This window comes from Nyctibius grandis, chromosome 4 (assembly GCF_013368605.1).
Source record: "Nyctibius grandis isolate bNycGra1 chromosome 4, bNycGra1.pri, whole genome shotgun sequence".
Lineage (NCBI taxonomy): Eukaryota > Metazoa > Chordata > Aves > Nyctibiiformes > Nyctibiidae > Nyctibius > Nyctibius grandis.
In genome coordinates, this window is record NC_090661.1 from 82,517,396 (window position 1) to 82,529,443 (window position 12,048).

Sequence of the window (12,048 nt, forward strand, 5' to 3'; positions counted from 1 at the left end):
TTGCATTTGCTGCACTTTGACCTTATGAAAACAATTTTTCCAGTGAGAAATTGGCTGATAATTTGTGGCAGAGTCTGTTAGCCTATTCTGTGGCTCCTGACAGCAAGAAATCAAAGACACATCTCATGAAAACTTCACTCATAGCAGAGGAGGTGTGACCAGACATGACCTTTCTTCCCGTTGCACTAATTTAGCAGTTAAAATATATGGTTGTGTGTTGTCCAAGCTATTAATTGCCTAGCTTCTGCCATGCACAAACTCAGAAAGGTGGTACATTTTAGAGCCTCTTGATCAAACAGCACTGAGTGCTAAGCAGTGATGACCCAAGGTGCATCAAGGTGCCTGTCAGGCATCAGTCTCTGAGTCCTGAAAAACTAAAGGAAGATGACAGCTGAGCTGTGGTCTCTGTCACCAGTGTAGAGCATGGGCTGGCTTCAGCCTTCCCACTGTCTTGATCTGCAGAGCAATGGACTGCTTCATTCCTTTCCCCAGCCATGCTTTGTTCTTGGGCCATCTTTGTACAGAGAAGAAATGGAGACTGAGAAGGCAGGGGTCTGCTTTGCATTGACCCATTGCTGTTTAAAAGAACTGGAGCCTATTTTTTCGAGGGTGCTGGGGATTTATGCTTCATCTTGGTCTGAGTTGCAGCTGTGGGTACCAGCACTTGTCGAAGTCAGATGGTAGATGCAGTGTGGCATTTCTAGTTGCTCTGGAGTGAGTTTTTCCTGTGGTCGCCTTCCCCCAGAGTGATTGTCCAACAGCTTCACAGCAGATGCAGGGGAACTGCTTTCAGGAGGAGTGCAAAAGCATGCTTTAAATGACACAGTAGTTCAGTTGTTCAGGGATTTTCTGTGATAAAAAGAAATCTTTTACTGTAGCTTGGATAATGCCAGTAGTTCAGCAGGCATTTCCCAGTTCAGGAAGAAGCGATGAGTCTTGGCCAAAAAAAGCCTGACAACTCATTGAGGGACTTCAGAGGGAAGAATGGAGCACAGTGCAGGCAGTGTGAATGGAGGGTAAGCATTGCAGGAGCCTGTTGGGCCCAGAGTTTCTCATACTGGCCTCTAACTTGGCAGCCTGTAATCTTCCTGCAAAGGAGTGCTCCTTTTCCTCTCTGAAATATCCATTTGCTTGACTTAGCAAACCAGTGCCATGTGGTTCTGGCTGGGAGAGAGGAGGAGAGGCAAGGGCTCTTTCAGCCCACAGGCAAGCTCACTCTTACAGATCATTGAGTCTGTAAAATGTGTTTGCTAATGTGAATTACAAAGTCGTTAACTTTATAGCTAACCCATGCATGCTTCATCAGCCTTGGGTGTGGAAGCTGCCCAGGGAGAGATTTCTGGCTGGATGTGCAGCTGTGTAAAACCATGCAGGGGCTTTGAGTTAGCACAGTCCAACTCTTTTTCAAGACCGCCTTTCAATGAGGTAGCATGAGTGTGTGTTGGACACTTCTGCGCCTGTACTGATTGATGAGTGCTGCTGACAAAATGGCCAAGGAGAGTGTCAAGACCTCAAGGACGTGAAAGCAGTGATCTGACTACTGATCCACTTATAGTGTTTGATATTACTACCCATTGCTCTATGTAAAATCCATTTTAGGTGACTGTAGGAGACTTTAAGTCTTTGCTCTTCCTCCTTCTTTGGGAGTAAAGTTCTGCTTAGAGAAGAATTACTTACTTGTTTGGAGACTTGATAGCTGCCAGAGATGTTTGTATTGGGGAATATGATACTCTAGGAGGCCTTCTCAGAGGAGAAAGCTGCTCTTTAATGCCAAAAGACAGTAGTGTGCCTCATGTGGTTTTTCCTGGTTGTGCTCTGTTGAGAATATTTTATCCCTAGCACCCAGCTGTTTCCTTCTGGGCCCCCATAACTGTGTTGTCCCAAATGCAGCTGGACTCGGTGGTCAGAAATGCTACGTAGTCTTTGTTGCTGAGGCTGGAGCCCCTCTTTACTTTGCAGTCTAAGGCCAAGACCTTAAAATGGAACATCTTGAGAGGAGGCCTGGAGGGGTGACAGAAGAGGCATTTTAAAACAGTTGGAACCCATGCTTCGTCTTCCTGTTCAACTTAGGATAGAGGAAATGGGTGAGGAAAGCAGACTATGGGTTGGTGGTCAGCCCTCCTCTGTGAAGAAGGGAAGAGCATTGCAATGGAGGTGGAGAGGGTGGAAGGCAGTTGGGAAAATGCGTGCCACCTGGCCAGGTGGTAGGGCTTGGGCTTCCTGAACCTTGGTGGGCCAAACCCTGTCAGTAAGGCTTGACCATATAGTTAGTGAGGAAAGCTGACAATACAGTCGGGTCAAAGCTGGAAGTTTTTTCTTTGTTGAAGTAGCTCTGTAAGTGGCTGGCTGAGTATGAAAAGGAAAGTGTATCATTTGCACTTCAACACCACCAACTCTTGGGTCTGGTCTCCATGCTCTGCAGTTGTAACTTGTTAGCTGAATCAGTTGTACCAAGTAGCTGTGCTGTCAAGGACCACTGGTCTGACAGGGCAGCAGCTCCATGGGCTGGAGCATCACACACAGCTGGTGCTGAGGATGTGCCCAGTTGTGCCAGGTTTTCCTGAGTGAGAAGTCTTCCAGTCCATCTTTTCTACTCACCATCATAGAGATGTCTTGTGAAAGCATAAATCCTTAGGGATTTTTAATTTCATATCTGATGAATTTTAAATGATTACTCATTTAAATGATTACCTGTGCAAAACACTCTCTGACCTGCATTCAGGGTGGCAGCAAGATCGTGTCAGGATGGATTTGAGACATGGGTCTGAGCTCACATCAGATGTCTCAGTTCCACCAAAGAGTCAACACTGTCGTGACAGTGGAGACTTCATTTGTGACTTTGCTGTGAATGCTAAAAGTGCACGTGGGCTCAAGAGGAGACTGGGTGAATTAATGGAAGACAAATCTATAAAGGATGTTATATCCCATGGCAGTATCTTTGCTGCAGAAAGCCCTTAAGCTGCAAGTAGCTGGAGGCTGGAAGAGTGTTTTAGGGAAATATTGCACTATGCTTGTCGTCTTCTTGTCCTCTTCTGTGGACGAAAACAAACTTTATATGTGTGTGTTCTGCAAACATGCAACCCTCTTCTCTTTTAATGGTAGCCAAGCAGTTAAGATGTCTTCATGTTTGGCTGTACTAACGATTATTTAAGAGAAGTGTAAATGTAGAGAATTGAAAGGACTTAAACACTTCTGGTAAAGGAAATGCTGTTTGCACTGTGTACTTGATTGTGAATATCAACAGCATTCCAATGTTTCCTGTTTCGGTATTTTCCTTAACGATGGTAACAGTCCAAAAATATTTCAGATCAGATTGTAGGCAGGAAATCTAGTCTAACACATGTCACCCTTAAAAATGGATCAAATTACTAGCTAAAGAAAACATGCCTGGCCTGCTTTTTCACCCAAAGGTGCAAATCTGTTCATTTCCTAGGATTTAAAACCCAGCCACAAATTGCTTTCTCTGAATGTGCTCTTCTAAGTGGCACTGCCAGGTGCTTTGCTGTTTGACACGTGAACAGAGTTGGAAAGGTCTGTTTTTCTGCCTCGAAAGGGGGTGTTCAAGAATTCCTGCTGAACTCAGCATGTCTAGCAGCTCCCTGCTCTTTTCTGAGCCTGTGTTTGTTCATTCATTTTGCTTTTTGTTTCAGGCTAGAGAGTGCTTTTAGAAACGTCATTCCAAAGAAACCAAATAAAAGTTCCGTTATTGTCTTCAGTAGTGTAAAATCAAGCTCAGCACCATGGTTTTGTATGCTACACGCAGAAAGGCCAACCTACAGCAGACAGTGTGCTTCAGTCATCCCAAAACTGCCTGGTTGCTAAACTGAGAAATTTCACAAGCAGATTTTTGAGCCTTTCTCATTCATAGGAAAAATGAAGTTTTGGATCTTGAGTCTTGGAGAAGAGCTGCTCTTTTTTTTTTTTTTTTTTTTTTTTTCAGGTAGGGTGTGTATGTCATTGCACTGACATTTTAGGGTTGAGCAAAGCCTCTCCCCAGGCTGCACCCCTTCCAAGCACACCTCTGATTTTCCTTTAATGGGGGTAAGCAGCAAGACATGTTCAACAGACTGGAGAAAGCTATCAGCCTCCTTTGGAAACTTAATGTATTTTGGAAAAGATGCTTGCTCTGACAAAGAGCACTCAAAGAAGGGAAGGCTCAGGAAGAACAAATTCTCCTACCGCAAAATTCACCTGATAGTCAAAAGATCTGGGCATCACCAATGTCATTGTAATGCTCATGATAAATTTGACACATAGCTCTGTGTAGCTGTAGCTGCAGATGTACAAAAGCAGACAAGTGTTCATTGCAGCACATTTTTATATAATTTTCACACAGGTGAAAATTATTTCTAAAACACATGGCTCTTTGCCTGTGGCTTTAGTCACCAAATGGGTGGTGGAACTGTGCAGCCCCGAGTAACTCAAAGGTAAAGTGTGTATTTATATGGAGTTTATTTCAACAAAAAAGAAGTGTTCCTACAGTGAGTCTGTCGTTCCCTCTACGTCTGGAGGCAGGTTGGGGGTGGTAATAAGAGAAGAATGTTTGTGAAAAGGAATTGCAAACATGTAATCTCTTGTTCTGCTCCTACTGTCTTTTCTTCAAATTTCAAGCTGCTTTTCTGCAGCCCTGCTTGCCAGTATGTAATATATTAATGCACCTTTTTTGTTTGCAAAACAGTCTGTTACTTGGCTAAAAATGATGCCAAGGAATGAAGCTATGTATTTTTCTTTGAAAAGTGCTAGGATCAGGGAAGTCAGATATGCTACCAGCACATGTTAAATGCATTGTCAAAGGATCATGTGTAGGTGCTTATGAAGAAGACGACAGCATGTGTGTGATGTCATCTGTGTTTTATTAAGTAGGTTCAGTTACACTCTTGCTTGCTCCATGTCTTCCCAGGTCTCGGCTGTGGGGACTAGTTGCACAAAGCCACAATAGGCTCAAATTTGTGTTCTAGGAAGTTGGTGAAATCTGTTGACTCATTTAGGTTTGCTTTTTGCTTCCCTGCCAAAAAGAGTTTTCCAGCTCTGTCATCTTACTAATAATTCTCTTGGCCCTGGGAAAAGCCTGGTGCTCTGTGTGCAGCTATATAAGGGCATGCAGGTTGCCTGGCCCTCCATGGCAGCTCACAACCTCTCCATGGCTGGGGTGGTGCTCCTAGCCCTCCTGGGTGCATGCCAGCAGCTTTTACTGATGATTGGCACCTTCAAAGTCGTTTTGGCAAGTTGAACTTGGCATTTGTTATGTTTTTACAGCGTCTTTGGTGAGGCAGAAGTAGTTAACTCTGTAGCTGGCTAGTGGAATAACAGTGTGAGTCTGAGCAGTCAGGTGTGTTTTGTCCTTCGTAACTCTTGTGAAACTGCTTGTGATAAACTTCTGTTGCTTCTTCTGTGTAGGGAGTTGCCCTTTTGTTTTTAGTGGTTGTGTGAAGAGACACCTGAAACGCAAGGAGCAGAGGGCCATGCATGAAGAAATGAATTTGGGGCCTCTTGTCTCTAGGAAGTTGTGACTAGCATTGCCGTTTGAAGTGGCAATAGGCTGCATTCAGCCTGAGTACAGTTTTGCTTACCAATTAATGGATGGCTGCTAAAAGTGTCTGCTCATGTTTAAATCCAAGGGCATGTACTTTGCAGCTGTTGTAGCTAAAAGGCTGATTAAAAGGTACCTTCCTGGTAGCCTGAGAGATCTTGTGGTTAGTTTCTAAACATTATTAAAATGCCTGTCTAAAACTCTGGGGAGGGTTGAAAGATAATTCTTTAGGTCTTTCCTCATTTTTCAGCTAGCAAACTTCATGTTGCACAAGGAACTTTTCAATCTTTACGGGTTTATTTGCTACTTTGATATCTTAGTCACGTCCATCCCAGTGTTTGAAATGGGAATGTAAATGTGCCTTTCTTCTTTATGGAACTTACACAGTTCCTGTCACACGGAATTAGACCCTCATTTTCCAACTCTGTATTCTCCCTTGAAGCTATGGCCCAGCTCTGCACGCAAAGCATTGATAGCAAAATCTAGGCTCTTGTAATGTTTATATTACACCATGTTCAAGCCAAGCTTCTTGAAAAATGTTGTATTTTGTAAATGCCTCTTCAGATTCCTGCCTTGACTCGCATGTAGTTTCCTTCCTCCCCTTCCTACCAGTACCTCCCCATCCAAACTAGCATCAGAGAAATTTCTTTCTAACCTTAGGTCTTGGTTTCTGCCTGGATGAAACAGCAAATGCATGGCTCATTCCCTGACCCTGTCTTGGTTGCTCCCTCTCCTGTAGTAAGGAAACAGTGTGGAAATGTAAATTGCAAATGTGACGAAGTTTGTATATCCATGTGCCTGCAATTAATTTGCTTGGCACTTGTTCCCAGGCTTGTTTGTGTCATGTTTTTGTCTTCTCTTTCTGCACGGTTTGAGTGTTGCTCTCTGCTGGAGTCTCATTTGAAAGAATATGCTTTAGAAACCATGTTATAAAATAAACATTCATCAATTTAAGCAGGAGTCTGTGAGATCCTGTGGGGTTGCCGAAGCCTGCTGGCTTTCACCAAAGACAGGGTGGGATTCCCTAGCAGGCTGTTGGACATCCAGCCATGCCACCGGTGGAGAGGCAGGTCTGGCAGCCCTGCTAGCATGGCCACTCTCAGTGGCAGGGGTACTGCCTCGGCATGGGGAGCACGGAGGTAGTTTTGTGGCTGGCGGTCCTCTCCCCCAAATTTGGAAAAAATCCTCCAGAAAGCCACTACAGTCCTACCTGTAGCAGCCTGCTGTGAACTGAAGGCACCATTGCCAAGGCTGGGTTTGAGCTATCTACTCTGACGCCTGTTCCCTGCTTCATATAACTAAGATATGAAAACATATAGATAAGATACAAACATGATGAGTCTAACCAGTCTGCTGTACTGTCTGTGCCTTGAGTCCACACTGCCCTGCCTTTCAGAAATTAAGTCCTGGGCCAGCAGTGGGACATAAGGTGAACTTTTAAGTGCTATTTCTCTTTCTCCTGCCACACCTTAGTAAAAGTGGAGGCATTAACAGCAGGAGCAGAGCCAGGAAACCCTTGCTGAGAGCTGGGACTGTAGCAGTCCTACCGATGACCTGCAGACTGTGGGCTCCACAGGCAGTGCAGTGGGATGGGGCATGCGCCTTGAAAGCCCTGCTAGGCAAAGCCAGGGAGAGCAACGCTGTCTCCTCTTTGTGGCTTGGCTGGGGCCATAAAAGGGCTGTTGAGAGTGGCTGAAGGCTCTGCCACAGCTGTTGTGAAGACAAAGGGAAGCTTTATCCTCCAAGCCTTAGAGGGATAACCGCATGGGCTATTTAACCTTTCTGTTTGGATAACTTTTAAACTGGATTGAAAGTAAAGCCTGGAGTGACCTTGCTGCTTCCATTTATATCCACTGACAGATCAGAATGGCAGCAGGCTGGGAAACAAACTTGTGCTTTTGCTTTGCTAATAAATAAGGGAGAAAAATCTGGTCAAAACCCCCCATTCGCTGCAGTAGTTGGCTATAGCTGCCTCCCCTACAGTAGAAGACCAACATGCTGTGTCACCTCAAATGCATTGAGTGAGGGGCTGTGGGACAAAAGCGAGTGCCTGGGGGGAAGTTTCTGCTCCATGTTCATACATTGCCCTGCTCTAAACTTAAATTTTCAGTCTGAATAGGGTCTTTTGGTGGTTCTGAAATCCAATAATATTAAACTGCTGTAAAAGAAAAAATCTACCTCAAAAGTACTTAGATCACTGCTAGTGAGAACTGGCACAGGGATGCCTTATGCTAGAAATCAGCTGAAGTGTTTAATGCTCTCTGAACTGCTCTTTCATCTCCAGCCAATGTCCACTTGCTTACAGCCTGACTGGCAGGGTATTTGATTTCCATATACTTTGCTGTGTCCCCTGTTTTTCCAGAGGAGATGAAACTTGGTCACATGTGATCGCCGAACACTTTCAAGGAATGAGGCTTTGCATTGGTCGATGGGCTGCTCCCCTTTGTGCAAACACAGTCTTCAGGTGCAAAATACAGCCATCTTAGAGATGGCTGTGACTTTGTCAGGCTTGATAGCCATAATCTGTGTAAAATTGCTGATCCCTCTGGCACCTTAAAGCACGGGGCTGCCAGAAGGAAGGAGGGAGTGGTTGTTTTATATTCACCTGGGGTACGTTGTGCATCCAGTAACAGCAGCTGTTGAGACAAGATAATGATCAGATTGGCATAGGTCTGATCCCATGCAGCTGTTGCATTCATATTTGTTAGTCTGTGTGCCCCAGCTCACGAGACACCAGGATTTGGGCGATGTAGGTTGTCAGGTATCAGCACTGCAGCTGAGCCCGTAGGGTGGAATAGCCTGGAGTCAAAGGTTTGCTGTACCTTAATGCTTGTAAAGGATGGTATCTGGTGTGACCCGTGTCTTTGTACTTTCCTGTGAAAGGAGATACAGCACAGCAGACTTCCTCCAGGTTTCTTCTTTGTAAAGTCCAGAGTACAACAGATGCAATAGCAGGTCAATAAAATTTCTCCTCTTCCCTGAGTGAGAATGCTGCCTCGCATCTCCTCCCACTGAGCTACCTTCTGGGTGTAAGTATTAAAATACTATTTACGCAGCAAATGTCTGGGATATACATGTGCGTTACAGTTAAGTTTGGGCTGTTTAAAGAATGTCCTGACATTGGAGGGCTTTTAGAGGAATGGTGTAGACCAGATTGAATTTGTTGTGGGTAGCTCTGTACCCTGTTTCTCCATCCTTGTCAGTTTTATAAGCCTTTTCTGTTTAAAGTCTCTTTCCAGTTATCCAGTTAATTCTCAGTGGAAGCATTCCTGTTTTGCTAAGTACTTAAATTGTAGCTGGCCCTGGACCCACAAATATCTGGGACACACATCTATCTGCAGTTGCACGTTCTACAAAGGGCTCCTTCAAAACAGGACATGGTTTTCAAAACTCATCCTAAGAGTTTATCAGCCATCTGGTTGCCATGTGATGCAATGTTTAGCATTGAACAATGGTTTTCATTCAGCAATACTGCAGCCACTTGTTCCCTACTGTTAAGAAGTTCGGGGAAAGTGGCACTGTTTAGTCCCTCTGAGATGCTAACTACTGTCTGTACTTCCGAGAAATGTAGGTAGCGTGTGTTTCCCACAAAGTATCTTAAGCAAATCTAAGCACTCTACTTCTTCCTCACCACTTGTTTGTCTGTTGTTCTTTGGGACATAGCAAAACTCTAGAATGATGATGGTAAAAGTGGTTGGTTTTGGTCAGAGACTTGTGTTTCAGGCTGCTGTGAGTAATTGGGTCAGACCACAGACCAGTAAAGGTTATGTAGACTTTCTCTGACACATTATGTCATCTCAGTTCTTAGTCCCATTGCAGACTTGGACACTTTTTTTTTTTTTTAATAATTCCCAAAAGCCTCTGTTTGTTCATCATGGATACCACTGTATAAATAAGAAGAAAATTCCGGAGACCCAAAACAAAACATTTTTAGCTTATCCAAGGCAACCCAACTTCAAGAACAAGATGTTCTCTGTATAGTCAATACAGACAAGAATCGTTCCTCTTCCCGGCTACCCATAAAAGCTGAAAAGCACAGTAATGTGAATTGTCCCACTTAATTAAAGGATCTGCATGTAAGAGATATCTTCAGCTTCTGCTGTTGGGTGACCCCCAACTCTGCTGCCTGGGTTGGAGCCCATGCTTGATATTTCACCAGTGGAGTCCCAAATGATAAGCCAGGAAAGTTGCTGATGAGATCCTGTCTTTTCTCCAAGGACCTCATACAACATAACTAAACCATCCAAGTTACGTGCCTAAAATGAGGCTGTCGAGATTCCTCCTGATGTGCAAAGTGCTCTATACAAAAGACTGGGGAGATATTTGGGAAACTGATGAACTTCAACTCTTTTAATAACAATAATGACGCTCAGTGATGAAAACAGATTAACTATTCAAAATTTGTATGTTGCAGAACAGAGTCAAAAGTCTGGTCACCACTTGTAAATGAGGAGGGAAAGACGCATCCTTATAAGATGAATCTGGCCTCTCAGCCACAGGTAAGTAATGGAGTATCTGCATTTTCTTGTTCCCACTTACTCCTGCCCGACTTCGGAGTGGTTTCTGGCCCGATCCTCCAAGGAGCTGAGCATGTGTCACACTGTTGGTCGCACTGGGGATAGTATCATGCCCCGTACCTCCTAGAAATCACGTGGCCCTTGGAAACATTCAGAGACAGACTGCCTACCTTGTGGTGAGAAGCCTGCTGCTGTGGAGAGCTAGTCGGATACCTTGCCAAGGGTAAGCTGCTTGGATCAGAGGTGTTGCCTCCTGCCATCTGTGTGCTCACACCTATCATAGGGCACAGAAGGCACTGTAGAGGTGTGGCCCAATAAATCATTGCTGCTGTTGCTAAGCCTGTTGATTTTCATCGATAAGAAGAAAGGTCTTGAGAGGGGAGGAAAATGATTCATTCTTAGTGTTTTCTGTTGGTTGGGTTTTTTGTTGTTTTGTTTTTTTCCCTCTTGCATAGCAGGCTCTTACTAGCAATCTAGCTGTGGAGAAAGTGGAAGGGAAATACACCAGCCTTGTACATATTTATCTGTGTGGCAGATCTTGCAGCCTCTGTCTAGGAGGTTGGTTTTGTAACCTGTTGACAGCCTTGCTTCATTGGTCTGCTGCCTCTGTCAAGTAAACGTAGTAATAACAGTGATCTGTGCAAGGGCGTTGCCTAGGCTACGTTTAGAGGTCACACTGCAAAAGTCTATAATAACTGCACTAAAATCAATGGCATTTCTCAGGATTTTCACCAGGGCAGTGACATGGATTCTAGCCCTAGGACGCATCCCATGTGAATCCTTCTAGCTGGATAAGTAGAGATAAAACTAGTTTGACTGTGCAGTCAATTAAGTGCTAATATGTATGTCTGGGTTGGAAAGGACCTGAACCTAAAGTAACACATGTGCAGCAACACCCTGATAGACCTTGGCCTGGGATCTGTCCATGCTCCCTTTCACATTGAGCTGCTGTGTGTTGCTTGGCTCGAGAATGCGGTGCGGCATTCTCCAGGTATTTCGTAACTCAGCCAAGGCGCAGTGTGAGACTGAGCCATTTGGACTTAGTTTGGGCTGGGGCTGTGCCGTGACACCTGCCTGTGACACTGTTGAGCTGAGATCTGGTCTGTGTCTTCTGCTGCCCAAGCTCTGGAGATGTTTTGCTGCAAACCTTGAGACCTGGGGGCTATCTCTGGCCAAAGGATTGGGGCAGAGTCTGTACTGAAGCTTTGCTGCTAGGCTTCAGAGGGCTGTTTAATTCAGCAGGAGACTTGGTCCTAGAGACCAAGTCCCTAACCCAGCCATTAACCAGAATTTAGCTAAATGCCCCAGAATTACACATAGGGCACTGCACATGCCAAGCAGGAGTTTAATGTAGCTCACTAAGCTTAGTTAACTGCAGCAAGAAACCTGCTGCTGCTGCAGCCCCCGCTGTCACTAGCTGCCCCACCACCACACTTTTCCCCTCAGTCCAGCCTGGGTCACTGGATAGATATTCACTGCTGGTCAAGTACTAAACATAGGCTATTTCAATTCACTGATGTCACCTCTTACTTAAGCTCATTTTCTATGGCAGTTTTAACCCTAATCAATGGCTCTTCTTTAGTCAGCTGCCCTCTGGGTGGAGTGTTTGTATGTGAGTCAGCCCTGGACTGTTCCAGGGAGCCTACTCCAACTCGGTGAGAAACATGGGTGAGAGGGACTAACCTTAAGTCTTTGACTTACAAGTCATGCCCTGCTTTCTAAAATCCAAGTAAAGGGCATCACGAAGGTCAGACTGTGCAGGATTCAGCAATAATCATGGTGGTGGTGCACATCCCCTCCTAAACCCTTACCTTAGTCCTAATCCTGGTTCTAGCTCTGGCCATTATCTAGATATCCTGATGCTGCCAGTTTGTAAGTGTGGCCCAGCTGAATTTGTTGATACCAACCTGTAACTGACTTCAGCAGGAGAATTGGTGAGAAACTGACTGTGGAGAGATTCCTGTTACAATCCTTATCTCTGAGCACTGATCCTTGTCTTCA

The 12,048-nt window shown here is 44.8% G+C and overlaps 1 protein-coding gene across 1 annotated transcript in view; it reads left to right on the forward strand.

The window, feature by feature from the left end:
• Nucleotides 1–12,048, forward strand: part of PDLIM1 (PDZ and LIM domain 1) — a 45,973-nt gene that overhangs the window by 12,941 nt on the left and 20,984 nt on the right. The window contains exon 3 of the mRNA XM_068399112.1: nucleotides 9,945–10,029. Within this exon, the coding sequence (XP_068255213.1) occupies nucleotides 9,945–10,029 (85 nt within the window). The remainder of the gene's footprint in view (nucleotides 1–9,944; nucleotides 10,030–12,048) is intronic.